This window comes from Gekko japonicus, unplaced genomic scaffold (genome assembly GCF_001447785.1).
Source record: "Gekko japonicus isolate JY-2015 unplaced genomic scaffold, Gekko_japonicus_V1.1 scaffold3196, whole genome shotgun sequence".
Taxonomy (NCBI): domain Eukaryota; kingdom Metazoa; phylum Chordata; class Lepidosauria; order Squamata; family Gekkonidae; genus Gekko; species Gekko japonicus.
In genome coordinates, this window is record NW_015167151.1 from 18,339 (window position 1) to 36,241 (window position 17,903).

Consider the following 17,903-nt stretch of genomic DNA (forward strand, 5'->3'; position numbering starts at 1 on the left):
TACAGGTTCTTGTATTCTGCAAAAGCTTTTTGTAAGAGGGTAGTAACAATCAAGAAAATGGCTTGGGGGGAAGGGTTAAGTACTCTCTGTCCTAGCGCTGCTGTTCAAGTCAATTGGATGGCTGTTTTAGTGTTCAAAATTACTCTGGAGACCTGGTCAAGAATCTCCCACATTGCACGTTTTGGCCCCGAATCTCTCCGCCCCGCCCCACTCCCCTGCCTGTTAAACTTCACAGGCCTTTCACCTGTAGATCAGTAATGATGACAACATTAATGGATGTTCATCCCCATTCGTTCTTTAACCACTTTGCTTCTGTTGTTCCCATTTGTAGCTGTCTATTTTTATTTTAGGGGAGGGGGGTTTGGCACGCTCGGAGCTCTTCTTCCCTCGAGTCTAATAAACTGTGACCCAAACAGTGTTTATATTTTGTCATGTCCAATGAGCCAAAGATTTAATTAGGTTTAAGACATTATCAGTGGCAACTTGCATTCTGCTTTGCTAACGATCATTGCTTAATGCGATCACTTTAATGCCTTGCCTTGCCTCACTCAGGAAGTCACTGCGCTACTCCATTTGGATCCCTGCTCTTGAGCCAGTGGGGTTCTCGCCATGACCGTAGTCATTTATCAAGGAAAATAATTACCAAAAGCTGTTCCACCTTGCCAAATTGCTCTGCCCAATATCTAGATGTTCCTTTCCACAAAATGGGGGTCAGATCTACTTTGTTTATAGACGACAGCGGCTAGAATACCATGCCTTATCCTCTCCAGGCTGTATCATGTGTGGCATCTGTTATCAGCTAATTACCATATACTTTGGAAAGAGCAGGCCTATAAAATGTCAGAATTTCACCCTGTAGATGCTCACCGGCAGGCAGCGTCTCCCCAAACTTTCCTCCCCTCCTGCTACAGCACCACGCTGTGATGTGTAACATAAAACAACTGCAAGGGTTAAAGTTACAAATGGCTGCATTGATTTTTCTTCAAAGAGAAATCCTTCTTTTAAAAGAGGAAAAGAGAGAAGAGGAATCAATTGTTAGATCTAAAAAAGTGTAGTTTTGGGGAAAAGACATTCCCTCCCCATAGAGAGAGAAAGGCTGGCAAGGCAGATCTTAACTGATGGAAAGGACAGAAAATGGGAGGAGGCGGTCCAGTTTCTGGAGCCCTGACCTGGATAGCCCAGGCGATTTCAGAAGCTAAGCAGGGTCAGAGACTTCCAAGGAATACCAGGCTCGTGACGTGGAGGCGGGCAATGGCAAGCCACCTCTGAACGTCTCTTGCCTTGAAAACCCAACGGGGTCGCCAGAAGTCAGCTGTGACTTGACGGCACTTTCCACCACCACCAAGTTTCTGGACTATTTTCAAGGGCAGCCCCTGACCGTACTACTGTTTGGTTACATGGAAAACAGCTGCCAAACAGGCCCCAGCTGATCATAAACAGTCAAAATGCTTGATGAAAAATCAGCTCCTTGGTCATGACCAGCAAGCAGAATGTGAACCAAAGCATCCAGTGTCCAAGCACCCATGATTTAGATGCCCTGTGGAATTAGTTTGAAAAGAAGCTTAGATAAATTCATGGAGGAGGGGTCCTTCAGTGATGGCTAAATGGAATGGCCGTGTCCAGAGGCGGTGTATCACTGAATGCCAGTTTTAGAGGGCAGCATCTGCGTATGCCGTTGGTCTCTGAGTCACTGGGTTTGTCGTTGTAGGGATGTTGTATAGACTGCTGGACTGTATGGACAGTCGATCAGATGCAGCATGACTCTTCTTACTAGGCTTGCCAACCTCCAGGTGGAGCCTGGAGATCTTCCAGAATTACAACTGACCTCTAGAAAACATACATCATTTCCCCTGGAGGATATAGCTGCTTTAGAGGACGGACTGTACGGTATTATACCCAGCTTAGGCCCCACCACCAGATTGGGAAATTCCTTGAGACTTGGGGGGTGGAATCTGGGGAGGGCGGGGTTTGGAGAGGGAAGGGATCTCAGTAAGGATGTAATGCCATATAATGGCTACTCTCCAATTCAGCCATTTTATGCAGGGGAACGGATTTCTGTACTCTGGAGATCTGCTGTAATTCCGGGAGCTCTCCAGGCCCCAGATGGAGGGTGGCGACCCTAACCGTACTACTTCAGACAGCAAGCCTAGGTTCACATTTCTGAATCCCCCACCACCACCAGTATAGAAGAAGAAGAGGAAGAGATTGGATTTATACCCCGCCCTTCACTACCCAAAGGTGTCTCAGAGCGGCTGACAAACTCCTTTCCCTCCCACTCCCCACAACAAACACCCTGTGAGGTGGGTGGGGCTGAGAGAGCTCTTGACAGAAACTGCTCTTTTTCAGGAACAGCTGCGCCAGAGCTTGTGACTGACCCAAGGTCACACCAGCAGGTGCAAGTGGAGGAGTGGGGAATCAAACCCGGTTCTCCCAGATTAGAGTCTGCACACTTAACCACTACACCAAACTGGCTCTCTGACCTCGATAAGGTCCCTGACCTGGATGGCCCGGGCTAGCCCGATCTTGGCATACCTCAGAAGCTAAGCAGGGTCAGCCCTGGTTAGTACTTAGACGAGAGACCATCAAGGAAGTCCAGGGTTGCTACGGAGAGGATGGCACCAGCGTATCACCTCTGAACATCTCTTGCCTTGAAAGCCCCTTGTTGGGGTGACCATAAGTCAGCTGTGACTCAGCACATTACGCATGCACACCACTATAAGAGATTCTGACACATAAGCAAATAGCACGTCAGGAAGAGGACTGTGCTTCGCCTCTCTCTGTGATGTGCTACTTTATATGCATTTCTTTATAAGCACGGAACGCTGTTACCTTCCCACCGAAGTGGTACCTATTTATCTACTTGCAATTTCTTGCTTTCGAACTGCTAGGTTGGCAGGAGTGGGAACTAGAGACGGGAGCTCACCCCGTCATGCGGCACCCGGGTCTCGAACTGCTGAACTACCGACCTTCCACAGCCTGCAGTTCAGCCTCTTAACCACTTGAGCCACCGCAGCTCCTTGGTGTTTAGTCATGCCGGCCACATGACCACGGAAACGTCTTTGGACAGCGCTGGCTCTTTGGCTTTGAAACGGAGGTGAGCACCGCAGCCCTAGAGTCGGGTTTGACTGGCTTTCGAGCAAGGGAACCTTTTCCTTTACTTTATAAGCAAGAGTGTCAAAAATGTGATTCTATATGGGCAGTCTGAAGTAGTACTGTCTGGAATTTGGCAACCGCAGTCTACTGCCTTCTTTTGAGTTCTGCGAAAACGGCTCTTCAGATGTGCATGGCCCATTCCAGCCCACCCTTGTACAGATTTCCAGAAACGTTCCTTGACATCTTTGAGTCACCCCTTTTAACCACTTGCCCAATTCAACGGAATGAGATGCTATTCTCTCCCTTGGGACACCAAGGGAGTGTATCATCGTTCCATTGAGCAAACAGAGTGCCTCGCAGAACAAACGAGTCACATGAAAAATCAGAATGGAGCATTAAAGAATGCACAAGGAATTTTCTAATTATATTGTAATGGCCTTTCTCCGCCGCTGAATATGATAGCTCATGTATTTTGAGTCCGTCTCCCCCGCCCCACCCACCCCCGCCCGGAACCTGCGCTTACTGTATAAATGATACCGATTTTTCCAGCCCATCAGACCATTTCAAAGAAGACGATGAGAAAGTGCTCGATAAGGTTTCGGGCTTGGCAGTTTATCGAGGGCTGGTTAATGAGACTCTGCCTGTGGGACAAATGGGATGCGAGAAAGCTGAGCGTGCTGATTGTGGGCCAAGCCCTGGCGCTCTGCTGGAAACTCTCGGGAAGTATTCTCAACTAGCCAAATGCTCGTCACCGTGATGGATGGGTTCTGCGGGTGCATGTGGAGAGAGGTCTCGTACAGTGGAGGGGCATTATGGGGTCCCTCTCGGTGGAGACTAACCCCTGCCACATGCGCATTTACCACGGTAGTGGTCCAATACCCTGGCAGAGGAACGGAGTTGCCAAACTCCCAGAGATCTCCGAGAATTACAACGCCTCTCCAGACTACAGAGATCAGTTCCCCTGGAGAAAATGGCAGCTTTGGACGGTGGGCTCTATGGCAAATATTTTAACTCCCCCCCCCAAAAAAAAAATGATTTACTTTTTTTTTTTAGGTTCACCACAATGGGGACCCTGATTAGGCGGGAAAGCGGCACAACAATGTTTTAAATAAATAAATAGATTTAAATAAATTATATCCTGCTGAGGTCCCCCCCTCCCCCCCAAACCCCAGCCTCCAGATCTCCAGGAATGTCCCAGTCCAGAGTATAAGAAGAATGAGGTGAGTCTCGTTGACTATGCAGGACACCCTCTAGTGCAAACTCCAGCCTGCAGGTGAACACCAGACCACTTACAGATCTCAGACGCTAAGCAGAGTTGGTCCTGTTTAATACTTGGATGGGAGACCAAGGGTGATTCTGCATTGGCTTCTCCTCCGTTGTTTTACCAAACCCAGGACGGAACAGAAATTCCCCTCTGCATTGCATGCCGCTTTCACTTCCTTTGATCATCGGGTTTTATGGTACCTTCTACACTGCATGCCGCTTTCACTTTCTTTGATCGTCGGGTTTTATGGTGCCTTCTGCCTAGATTTATGGCCGTCCAGGGGTGACTTCTCAGTCATTGCCCTGGGGTATCTGAATGTGGTTTTGAGCTGCACCTTTGGTAAAACAACAGAGAGGAAAGCCAATGCGGAATCACCCCAAGGAAGTCCAGGGTTGTTATGCAGAGTCAGGCAATGGCTGGCCACCTCTGGATGTCTCTTGCCTTGGAAACTCTACTCTGTGAGTGTGTGCGCGAGCATGTGAGTGTAAGATGTTCCCTCTGCAAAAGGATATTGGTTCTTCCACAGGAAACTGACCCATCCCTAAGCGAGCAAAGAGGGTATTTTATTGGACCAACTAAAGACCGTATGCCAGCATAGCGTTGTGGCTAGAGTCTGGGAGACCCAAATTCAAATCTTCACCCCGCCATGCAACTCACTGGGTGGCCTTGGGCCAGCTGCTCTGTCTCAGCTTAACCTAGCTTGTAGGGATGCTGGGAGGATAAATGAAGGAGGGAAGAAGGGTATATGCTACCCTTGGTTCTTTGAAGGAGGAATGGGATAAAAATAAACTAAATAAATAAGTGTATGCTCGTTTTTGAACACTGCCATAGCACAGGGGTTTGGATGACACACTCCGGGCCGGCCTGAGGTTTTTTTGCGCACTAGGTGAGGCTAGCTTGTGCCCCCCCCCAGGAGTGGCTGCCTCATGGTGCCCCCCCCTCACCCAACATGGAGGCTCCATTTCGTTCTCATCGTTATTACCTGCCAAGCTCTGCTCCGGGATTTTGTTTGTTTGTAAACTTCCCTAAGCTACAGGCCTCGGTGGCCATCTCCCCACAGAGCAGTTGCCTGCGGGAGCCCTGGCTTCTGTCTCTCTGGGACCCAGGGCCAGTCTAGTGCATCACAAGAGAGGAGGAGGAGGAGGGAATAGTCCCACTCTCTCCAGCCCTTTCCCGGAGGAGCAGGCCCTGGCCCCCCCCCCACGTCCCACAGGCCCGCAAAAAATCCCAGCTGGGAGGGAAGCACCAGGGCCCACTCAGCTTGGGTGGGTGTTGCCTTCCCCCTCCCCCCTCTCCCCTGTGCATTCGCTGTGCCCAGGGAGCGACAACTGAGCTACCTTTCCTTTGGCAAGTACCTCCTCCCGTCTCGTCCCGTCCTGTCGGGGCTGCGTGGCGCCAGCGCCCTCTGGTTGAAAGCAAAGCGGCTCTTCTCTCTCACCGCTGCCCCTCTGAGCCACTCCAGAGGTGACAAAGGAGCCCAGGCGAGCGGGATTTGCTGGTTGAGCCCGGAGGCAAAAAAGCAAGGAGAAGAGAGAGGCCCTTTAAAAGCTCCGACGGCTCCCGCACGGCTCTTTTGTGGCGGCCCAGGCTATTGTATGGTGCCATGTGATCTGCACCCTAGGCCATCACCCTAGTTGGCCTAGTGGAAGAGCCGGACCTGGACACACTGTACCTTTCCAGCACTGCACACCCTCTGGATCTGTGACATGCTGGAGCAACCAAGCGATAGCAAGCTTTGCGCTGTAAAATGTTAACAATCCTTGCATACAGAATATGTTGTGCTTGGAACGTCATCCGACAGTCACGGAATGCGCAGCGCAATTAAGGTGGAGTACAAAAGCAGGAATCTATTTTTGGGCTGTTGCTGTGCCCTCTCGGCAGGATATCTGTTTCCTCATAAATCTGAAAATCGTTTTTTATGGATTACTAAATGGTCACAGATGAGGAAAAAGTGTGTTTCGGTAAACAGCCGGAATGCCAGGCCTGCGCTGTCCCGTACCCTTAATCGAATCAACGCACCGGGATCAACTCGGCAGTACAGTGTGGAAAATTCGTAACAATCTCTGGAAACAAGGACATCTGTTTGTTACTGGAGGCGGCCAAGAAAAGCAATTCCCTCCAGCAAACACTCACTTCTGCAGCCAACAAACCTGTTCCCCGGGGTCTTGAAACACACCCCAGCATATCCATGTACGCCCACTGATTTTTATTCTCGCCAGCTAGAGTCATGAGCCACGTTACTAAACACTTAATGTACAAGAACTGTAGGTTACTTCAGTCCCCGGTACAACTCTGATAGGCCCAATTAACGTGTTAGTTGAGTGACATTCATTAACCTCCTTTGGGCTGTGTCCTGCTTCTCAAATGGATATGGTGTTGCTGCTGTTTGTTTCTCTCTCTCTCTCTCTCTCTGTGCTGTCCTCTTATGCTAAAGGAGCAAGGCCATTGATGCTAAATCACTGCCATTTTCAGAAATTGGACTAGATAACCTCAATGCTCCTTTTGAGCCCGGACCCCCTGAGATTCTGTGAAAAATCCCAGGCTCACCTCTGCTACATTGCTTATGTTCAGCAGGGAGCTACGAGGAGTCGATTTTCTCCTGCCTCATCTCACAAAACTCTCTCATGCTGTTTTAATCAAGTCAGCTTCTTTCTTCTTTCTAGAAATACAGCTGGCAAGTCTTGCATGTTGCTGCCACCGCTAATGCCAAATGAACTGCACCATCCAGAAGGATGGCTATCAGGTTCATTGTTTTTAAGAAGTACCAACATGCCAACCAACCCTTCCTGGTCCAAACCCTCCAATTTCTTAAACATTCCTTCACAGCAGGGCTATTTTTGGACAGGAACGCACAGGAACGGAGTTCCGGCTGGCTCCTGAATTGGCCACGCCTAGCAGGAACTCATTAGCATAATAGGCCACACCCAACATCAGAAACTCATTAGGATTGGCTACATTAGGGGTGTGTGGCCTAACATGCAAAGGAGTTCCTGCTACAAAAAAAGCCCTGGTTTTTGACAACAAACAAGGTAAACGGAATAACAAGCAAAAGGTAGGTGGGGCTGGTAACGCACTTCTGGTAACATGGGGGAGTGGCCTAATGTGCTAATGAGCTGTGCTGTCAGGGGTGTGGCCTAGTATACTAATGAGTTTCTGCTGTTGGGTGTGGCCTATTATGCTAATAGGTTCCTGCTGGGCTTTTTCTACAAAAGGAGCCCTGCTTCACAGTATTGATACAAGGGAAGGAGTGAGTGAGTGAGGGAGTGAGTGAGTGAGTGAGTGAGTGAGTGAGTGAGTTCTTCATAATTCTTGGCGACTATTGTTCAGTAGAAACCAGGGACCTTGGTGGCTCTGGATATAACCAGATGTTAAAGGAGGAGGTCACCTGGCTGCCACTCATGCAAATCATCTCACTAAGATCCAGCAAAAGAGGGAGGCCACCAAAAATCATCCTTCTTGTTCGTAGAGTACAGGCTTTGAATACAAGCCTGGAATTTTCTCTAGCTGAGATTCAACATCCAAGCCAAAGAAGAATTTGCCTCGACCCAGCCCTCCTATTTCAGAAAATGGAAGGCTGGTCTAACTGAAGAGGGGTAGCTGTGTCAATCTGTTGTAGCAGAAGGAAAACATTTTGGAGATTGCCCCACAACTGCTATGAGACAGACCCAAAGTGGGTAATAGAAGAACTCCACTTGCTGGCACCTACAGCTCACAACTTTCACTAGTGGAACACATTCCAGGTGGGGCCTAGAAACCTCCCAGAATAGGGTTGCCAAGTGTGAATTCAGCCGCAGCGGGGGACTCCCAGCTGGTGGCTGGAGCGCGCGCGCGCCGCATCCACATCACCCGGAAGTGACGCGGGCACGCCAGGCACGCTGGGGGCGGGGCCACGACAATCCAAGGGAAAACCATAGAGTTTTCCCTCGGATGACCGTGGCCCCGCCCCCAGCATGCCTGCGTCACTTCCGGGCGACGTGCACGTCGGGGTGGAGTTCCCCCTGGGGCCCGATCCGCTAGCGGCGGGGAACGGGCCTCTGGGGTGGGGGTTTTCCCGCCCCCCGGGGGGACATGGCAAGCCTATCCCAGAAGTATGACTGATCTCCTAATTACGGAGATCAGCTCCACTGGGAAAAAAAATGGCTGCTTTGAAGGGTGGACTGTACGACTTAAGTCGGCTCCCTCTTCAAAAGGCACCCCTCCCAGGTCCCACCTCCAAATCTCCAGGAATTTCCCCATCCATAGTTGGCAATCCTAGCAACATATCATCAGAGAGTTACAGCCTCTTCTAGATAAAGATATTTCTCTTTCACAGGCCGTGGATGGCAGGCCTTTCTTTGCTTACGGACCAGCCACCCAACTTAAAACACCGTTTCACCAGCGACAATAAATCACCCAACATGCAACACAGGAACCGAACTCTGCAACAGACCTAGGTTTGTACCTGTATACATTCACATAAGTGGGTTCTAGATCAAATAAGTGGGTTCTAGATCAAATATCCTTCTAAATCATATGAGTTGGTTCTAGATCATATCAAGCCTGAACTCTCCCTAAAAGCCACAATGACAAAACTGAGGCTGTTGTACTTTGGTCGCATCATGAGAAGACAAGACTCAGTGGAAAAGACTATAATGCTAGGAAAATTTAAAGGCAGCAGGAAAAGAGGATGACCCAACCTGAGATGGATCGACTCATGAGATGGATTGATCAGGTTTGATTCCCCACTCCTCCACATACAGCTGCTGGTTGACCTTGGGTCAGATACAGTTCTCTCAGAGCAGTTCTCTCAGAGCTCTCTCAGCCCCACCTACCTCACAGGGTGTCTGCTGTGGGGAGAGGAAGGGAAGGAGATTGTAAGCCCCTCTTCTCTTCTTCTTCAGCAAGAGTCCTTAACCATCTCCCTAAAGGTCTGAAAAGAGCAGGGGATTTTAGGGTTGCAAACTCTGGGCTGGGGGATTCCTGGAGGTTTTGGAAGTATACAGGGCAGGGACCTCCATCGAGTCAACCCTCCAAAGCAGCTGTTTTCTCCAGGAAAACTTCAGGCTCCACCTGGAGGTTGGCAATCCTAGGTGGTTTAGACATCGAGGTGGTTTCGGTGGAGATCCTGGTGTTTTAGATTTCCTTTGGCCAGGAGTTCCACAGAGAGGGAGAGGCTTTAACAGAGAAAGCCCTGCTTTCTCACCAAGTAGAAGAGGGCATTTTTTAACACAAGAATCCTCTTGTTTATGGAGAGAAGCATTTTGGCAGTGATCTGGTGGTCTACGTCTCAAAAGCAACCCACAGCAAATGCTAATTAATGCTATAATGCAAACAGTAATCAACACTAGCCAAATAAGAGGATCTGCCTAAAGTTTACAATAATTTATGGATGACTTCAGCTTCTTAGCTCGAGCAGCAAATGCCAATTTGTCAATAAAAACCCATTCATCTCCCACAGGACGACACATCTTGTATCTTTCCGAAATGGAACATCAGCCATCGCTTTCGCTCCCAATATTTCAAACTCATTACAGAATAATTAGGATATAGATCTTTGCAGAGGCATATTCACTGGTTTCCCCCCTTCGATTCTTGAAGAGACATACAATAACTGAGTTAAGTTTCATTAACTCAGATCTTGCTGTCAATATGAGAAAAGTTGCTTGCTTGCTTAAAAAAAATAAAGAGACAACTACTCTAAGTTACAAGAAATTCGTCTTTGGAAAGTAAGATTTAAGCCATGTGCAATAGTACCTGTTTTATCAGGGAACAGTTGAGGATGTTCATGCTCTGACTACTGGGTGCTGATGCACAAAAATAGGGCACAACAACATACTCTGTCCTGCTTTGGAACCAGTGTTCCCATCTTTTCTAAGGTGCACTAACAACCCATTTGCACAGGCCTTTCAAAACGAATAGCACAACTTCACACACCCTCTGATCTGCACACCATAGTCCTTTTATTTGTTCTTCAGAATTAGCGTGGCAGGTCCATAATTCCAGGGCAGAGTATATACATTACATACAAAAGGCCCCAGGATTCGGTTCTTGGTTCCTCTCCAGCTTTCAGGTTGTAAGAGTTCTCTGCTGGACATCAGAGCAGATGGTGAGCTAGATGGACCAAAGGCGCAGGGCAGCTTCTGATGCTCACACGTGATGATTGTTGGCCTCTAGCCAGGGAAATGTGGGTTTGACTCCTTGCTTGGCTATGAAATGTCCTAGTTGACCTTGGGCCTTCAACTGAGCCGACCTCTTAAGGTTGTTGTCAGGATAAACAGAGTGACTCTGTTATAGGATTGCTAGGTCCCCCTGGCTACTGATGGGGGGTGTAGGGTTGCCAGCTCCACGTTGGGAAATCCCTGGAGATTTGGGGGTGGAGTCTGGGGAGGACATGGACCTCAGTTGGGTTGTAATGCCACAGAGTCCAACGTTCAAACAAAGCATCCATTTTCTCCAGGGGAACTGATCTCTGTAGCCTGGAGATGAGCTGTAATCCCTGGAGATCCCCAGGCCCTACCCGGAGGCTGGCATCCCTACTTTGTACAAAAGTGTGATTAATAATAAAGTTTCCACTGCATTTAATCTAGAAAGGAATTCAGAGGTTCGTCCTTCGTTGAAACACACCGAACCTTTTTAGGAATGCGGGAGACTGGCAACATTTCTTCAGGAGGGTGTTATAATCCTCTCCTCTCCCAAGTGGAATAATCTATTTATTGTTTGTCTTGGGTGCCCACTCTATGAATGTAATGTCCGTTCCTGCACGATGGTTTGGGCTAGTCAGTCAGAGGTCGCAGAGATTCACCATGGGCCACCAGAGGAAGGTTCCTCACTCAGACCACCCAGACCCAACCAAACATCCCATGAAAACAAATCAGCTCACTTCCTCTTAGCATGAATTAGCTAATAACCAGTTACCGGGCTGTGTAGCAGCTTTAGCTTACTCCATGTCCTCATCCCTGAATGCCGTGGCTGCTGTGAAGGGGCTATTTAAAGGCAGTGTGCCCTTAGGACGACTCAGCATATCCACATAAAGTAGTGGGGACAATTGGGAGGAGTACATTGACAATCTGGCTGAACATGAGTGCCCGGATCCTCAGGACCAATGCTCCCTCTAAGCTGTGGAGTGCTGTGAGCAAAAATCCTACTTTGTGAGCTACTAGCATTAAAGTTGCGAGTAGGCGATTTGGCTACGGCATAAATTAGTTTGCTTTGGAGCCATCCTTCATGAACTAATGCAAAAATGTGTGAACCGGAGGCTAGAAAACTGTGAACTAGCTCACACTAACTCAGCTTAGAGGGAACACTGCTCAGGAACCCAGGTGCCCAGAACCAAGGGTGTCCTCAAGGGGGGGAGGTGCTTGCCCCCCTGGAGTCCCAATTTTGGTATTTCTTTAATTTACATTTAAACACACACTCCACAGAAAGAAGCACTGATGGACTGATCTTGGTGACAGAATAGTAGGGTTTGGGAACAGGATTCTCTGCGCTTTTCTTGAGAGCCGAGAGGACCAGCAGGCAGCTTGGTCCCGAATCCTGATCCAACGATCCTACTGTTTCCTCAAGATTCATAAGATATATACGCCCGCTACATACCACGATAATACAAGCTGGGTGGCATATATATTTGCAGAAAGATAACTGACTACATTTTAGTTTCAGTATCTCTTACTTATGGAAGCCCCGTAACAAAAGCAGATTCTGTGTAAGAGCTATGAAATGCAACATTAGGAGCATGGCTTCCACTTAGTTTAGAATCCTATAATCTTGTCAGACAAATGAAAGCTTTCTGCCTTTCTAGTGCCCTACTCTGTTATTGCTACATAGAAAAATAAAAGCACTTTTTGTTATTGGTTACTTGTGAAATGGGCAGTCTCATACAATGCAGTAAATCACCTTCAGGGAGAGTTCGCTGCTGTTCTTATTGCTTCTCTTCTGCACTGCATTATTGCTTCTGATGGGTGGGCTCTGTTGCCAATGGCGTAAAGACTACAGTCACTCAGATCAATAACCCATAGCGATCATTAAAACACTTTGCCTGCCTGCCCCTCCCCCCGGCATTAATTTCTGTGGACATCCATGGCTAGAGCCCCAAGAATTGGGTCTCTCTAGTCCCTTCTGAAACTGTGTCACCATTCACACTGTTTTTCTCCCAGAAGGAAAGAAAACCAAAAGCTCAAAGCACGGTTGAATTATGCTTACAGGTATTAGGATCGGGGGACTGGTGGAACAGAATCCTGAAGTATTTTGATAGTTGGATAGCATTTTCAGCAGGCTTTCTCACTGGGCACTACTGCAATTTAATTTTCGTTGCTTGTGTATCCCTATTGGTTGGGGGGGGGTCTTTTTCACAAATGTTTTGCTGCCTCTAGTGGTCGGTTCGATGTTACAAGATGGGTGGCCGCGTTAGTCTGTCTGTAGCAGTAGAAAAAAGTGCAGTAGCACTTTAAAGATTAACAGAATTTGTGGCAGGGTATGAGCTTTCGTGAGTCACTGCTCACTTCTTCAGGTATCTGAAGAACTGATCAGTGACTAATGGAACCTCATACCCTACCACAAATTTTGTTAGTCTTTAAGATGCTACTGGATTCAATATTACATCACTGTATGTCTGGCATATCTCCCTGCAGATTTAAAGTACAGGAAGATATGTCCTGGCCTGGATAGCCCAGGCAAGCCCAATATCGTCAGATCTCGGAAGCTAAGCAAGGTCAACCCTGGCAAGTACTTGGAAGGGAGACCTCCAAGGAATACCAGGGCCGAGTCGCAGAGGCAGGCAGTATTAAGCCACCTCTCTGAAACGCACTAGCCCCACTGGGGGTCACCAGAAGCTACACACACACACACAATACTCACCAAGAAATACTCAGGGTGGGATAAAAATCTAAATAAATAATGTGCAGGGAGATATGCTGAGCATACAGTGATGTAATAGCAAACTGATCATTAGAGGAAGAAAAATACAGGTAGAATTAAAAAAAACACCAAAGGAATAGAGACAAACAAGTGACAGAAATGAGAACGCAGAACAGCCCAATGGAAGTGCTTGGGCAAAATTCACACACCCCACACCCTCTTCTGCTGCCCAGACAGGCAGCTCATTGGAACAAGGTGGGCTGAATCCTCAGCACAATTCAAGGAAGGATGTAGGTGCAGAATTGTCCTGTGACATGTCAAGTAGAAAACTGCTCTGTAAACACTGAGGTCTGGAAACTTATTTCTGAAATTTAAAAAAGTTTATCCCATCTCCCTATAGTCAAGCTTTTGGATTACAGATTAGGTACGATGTCCCAGGACTGACAATGTCAGATCTACAGATCCTCTTGGATCTCTGAGCTAGTGCTAAGAAGTGCTTACTTGAATGCATTGGCATCTCCGTGCACCTTATAGTTGTCTGAGCTTATTCGTGAGATGACTCTCGTGACTGCTACGAGGATGCAGATGTTGACCTGGAGGAGAGAAAAAAGGGAATATATACCATAATTGAAAATCTGACTTCTGAGCCTAATTGCAGAACCGCAGTAATCTTTTCAAAGTTCGGAACATTTTTTTTAAGGACTTTGGTTCCAACTCTCAGAACCAAAGGTTATAGAGGTTTTAGAGGGCTGAGGCTGGTATGGAACAGGGGCATTTTTTTTAAAAAAAATGTATACATTCATTGACATTCATTCATATACTTTGGTCACATTATGAGAAGACAAGAGTCACTGGAAAAGACAACAACGTTAGGAAAAGTTGACGGCAGCAGGGAAAGACCCAACGTGAGATGGATGGACTCCATCAAGGAAGCCACGAGGGTCCACTGTTTGCAAGACCTGAGCAAACGACAGATGGCCTGGAGGTCATCAATTCCGGGTTGCCATAAGTGGGAAGTGATTTGATGGTGCTTAACACACAACACATCCATCCCATTACTGTCTTTGCTCAAGGGATTTGATGCTTCAGAATCCTGAGGGTGGGGAGGGATCCTTCAAGGAGATCGAAAAATGTTACCTACTAAATCTGTGGTTGCAATACTAGTATTTTTTCATATAAAGGGTAAAGGATCAAACAATATTCATTAGTCTCACATTTATTCGCAGCTGTATTGGGTAAAACATCTGTCCTCAAAACCTCCAGGAAGAAAAGAGCTGTTGAATTACTTCTGGCGTATCACTGAAATGCCTAAACTAACTGAAGTGGTGAAGGCTAAAGAAGAGTGATGGAAATGAAAAACTTTTGGAACAAAGAGTGGCAACCTTTTTGCTGAATTCTGAAAGCCTACTTACAATACTGATTGGAATGCAGTCATGGCATCTTCTTGATTCTGCAATATGTTTACTATGGCCCCGGTCACACGGGAGGTTTTGGCCCGGGAGAGGGACGGATCGGGGGCGCAGCAAACAGGCGTGAGCACACCGCAACATCTGGGAATCGGCTCGCACCCGTCCCCGATCCGTTCCTTCAGGCCAATAACGCGCTGTAAAAAAAACCCAACAGAAGAGGAGGACTTACCGGGTACACCGCAGCAAGCGCGGCCGTGCGATTGCTGGCGCGCCCATCTTCTGGAGCACTCCAGGCTCCCAGCCGAACTGTGCATGCTCACACATGCACAGTTCGGCAGCCTCGGTCTCCCGTAAGTGGCTTCCCCCTGGCATCTGATCGTGCCGGGGAGGAGCTGCGCGGTGGCTCAGGGGATCTATGTGATCCCGCCGCCGTGTGTTTCTTTTGGTGCGGCTTTAAAAAGCCACACTTCGACCGTACTTCCCCCCCCCCCCCGTGTGGCAGGGGCCTTCCTTGTCTTGCGAGCAAAAATGACTGTCCACACTATGTTTCAGGAGCAGTTGCAGTAGTAATAACCGCAGTATATGTGTGCATTTGCCCTGACCTGGATGCCCAAGGCTAGCCCAGCCTCATCAGCTCTTGGGAGCCAAGCAGGGTCGGCCCTGGCTAGTACTTGGATGGGAAGCCACTGAGGAACCTCAGGGTTGCTACGCAGCGGCAGGCAATGGCCAACCACCTCTGTTCATCTCTTGCCTTGAAAACCCTATGAGGTCATTATAAGTTGGCAGTGACTTGATGGCATTTTCCACCACCACCGTGTACGTGTTTACGGGAACATGGCAATAGTGCTAGCAGTGGACCCCATCCAGGGATCTCCCTTTCCCTCCTCTGCCCATCAAACACGTCATCAACTATGTCTGATTTGACACATGTGTCTGTTTCATCTATCTCCTTGCATTCGGTTTTTAAAATGTTTCATTTTTTTTTTAAAAAATACAACACAATATTAAATTCAAGAGAAAGTGATTATTTGTACGAAGCAACCCAGAGGCGAGCGAAGTCTCTCCAGGATCGCCAATATTCAAAATTAATTCAACAGCATCCCTTTATTAGCTAGTGCATGCTGTATCCATCATGTTCTCTATAAAACAATAACAGCTTAGTCATAAAATGCTTCTTCTTGCCTTGAAATATCACAATTTATCTCGCAGCTCCAGTCAACCCTTTTTTGCTGTTGCATGCTAAAGATCTTCTTAAGCACGACACTGGCAGGACAGAAGAACCTATCTGTGTGATGTTACACACACTCAGCTCCCTGTTTGATATGGGATCACAACTGCTATGTGTGCGGCATTGGCACACCAGAAATCCACAGCCCACCATGGCATTTTCCTGGTTTGTTAATGCTGCATGCGTGGCCACTTTGCATGCATACAGGCCCAGTTTAATTATGCATACAAAGTCCCATAAGAATGTCTTTCTTGCCTATCAGCACCATATTCAAATGATGCCTTAGCCTAATGTGAGACCCCAAATGCTTACGCAACCCTATACTGGTAGAAACTTTCAAAGGTACTTCCTTATTCACTGCTGCTACCTCTTGAATTTTACTGTTTTAATTATTTTAATGCAATGTAATTTTATTGTAACGAGTCTCTGACTCTGTTTCACTGTGATCTGCCCTGAGCCCACTTTTAACCTAAGGAACATTTGGAACATTTGGCTGTACAACCAGAGGTCATTTCGGGGGGGAACGCGGGGGAACGCAGTTCCCCCGGGTGAGGTACGGGGGGCGGGGCACATGATGAAGCCCCGCCCACTGCTTCCGGCCGCCCCGCTTCCGGCCCTCATTCAGCCAGGAGGAGGCAGGAGAAGAGGGATGGTAAGTTGCTTCCTCCCTGCCTCTCCCCACCCCTGCCTGCCTGGGGCCAGGGAGGGCCTTCTCAGGGCTTCCTTGCACTCCCGCCGGCCTTGCAAGTCCACCGCCAGGCCCCTCATGGGGCTCGGCAGTGGAGCTGCAAGGCCGGCACCGGCAGCCGGGACCGTTGGGGGCGGGGTGTGTGGCCTTATGACACATTTCCGGTGATGTCAGGAGGTGTGGCCTTATGACACACTTTCGGTGATGTCAGGGGGTGTGGCATATGCTAATGAGTTATGCTAATGAGTTCCCCTAGCTCTTTTTCTACGAAATGACCCCTGTGTACAACCTTAGATGAATATACAGTTGGCCAGAGAGAAGTACCACTGGACATGTGATTTCACTGGAGGCTTCATTTGTATTTCTGTATTTCTTTTCCTTGCCCAGTGGTTAAACTTTGGAACAATTGATCTCTGGTCTTTATTCCATATTTTGTATATGTCGAATTGTATGTATTTTTACACATCAGCCTATATGTTCTGTATGCATTAGACCTCTGAAGAAGGCCTGTAAAGGCCGAAACGCGTTAGGTCTATCTGATTAGGTCTATCTTATTAGCCCCTGTATGTTTTTATAGTTTTATATGAGGTATGAATGGACCCTTGTTTGTTATTTTAATTTATGTTGAATAAACACACATATATATTTTAATATATTTTATGATTAGATTTTTAGAGTTGGCCCTTTTCTATTCCTGACTAACCTTTTTAGGTTCTGAATCAGTCTACAGAACAACTGATAAAGAGAAAAATGTGTTTGGCCTGGTCCTGACTGTTCGTAGCTCTCCTGCAGAGAGAAAGGTCAACTTGCATTTATTCAAGTAGATCGGGTTCACATTCAGGTTGTGGTCAAAATAAGAGAGAGAAGCCTAATCTCAAGAGGTCTTTCCCTGTCACAAATGGCCAGCTTGCCCGGCATCATGTGTGTGGGAGTATGGGGGCACTGTGTCTACTGGAGAGACCTTCAGAGACAGGTTTCCATGGAAGGCCATGGAAGGGGAGTGAGAGGACAAAGGAAGAGAGAAGAGTCAGAAGACAGATCCTAGGTGAAGACAAAGAAGGCATCCCATTCAAGGAGATAAAGCCTATACACACTTAGAGTGATGTACCCCCCCCCCATGTCCAATTGCTCACTCCAACAGGCGATCTCCTGGAATTACAGCTCATCTCCAGACTACAGAGATCAGTCCCTCTAGAGAAAAGAGATGCTTTGGAGGGTGGACTCTACAGTGGTGTAACCCATTGAGGTCCCTGTCCTCCCCAGGCTCCACCCCCAATTCTCCAGGGGTTTCCTGACATGGAACTGGCACCCCTAGGCTCTCTGCCCCCGCCCAGAGACCAGGGGGACCTGGCAACCCTATACACCAACTCTTACTGATGTGTTGTGGCT

General features: G+C 47.9%; 1 protein-coding gene across 1 annotated transcript in view; it reads right to left on the reverse strand.

The window, feature by feature from the left end:
* Positions 1 to 3,646: 3,646 nt before the first annotated feature.
* The window catches only part of LOC107112033 (adhesion G-protein coupled receptor D1-like), a 149,821-nt gene continuing 135,564 nt past the window's right edge, over positions 3,647 to 17,903 (reverse strand). The window contains exons 9-10 of the mRNA XM_015413098.1: positions 13,691 to 13,782; positions 3,647 to 3,734 (exon numbers count right to left, since the gene is read on the reverse strand). Coding sequence (XP_015268584.1) covers positions 3,647 to 3,734; positions 13,691 to 13,782 — 180 coding nt within the window. The remainder of the gene's footprint in view (positions 3,735 to 13,690; positions 13,783 to 17,903) is intronic.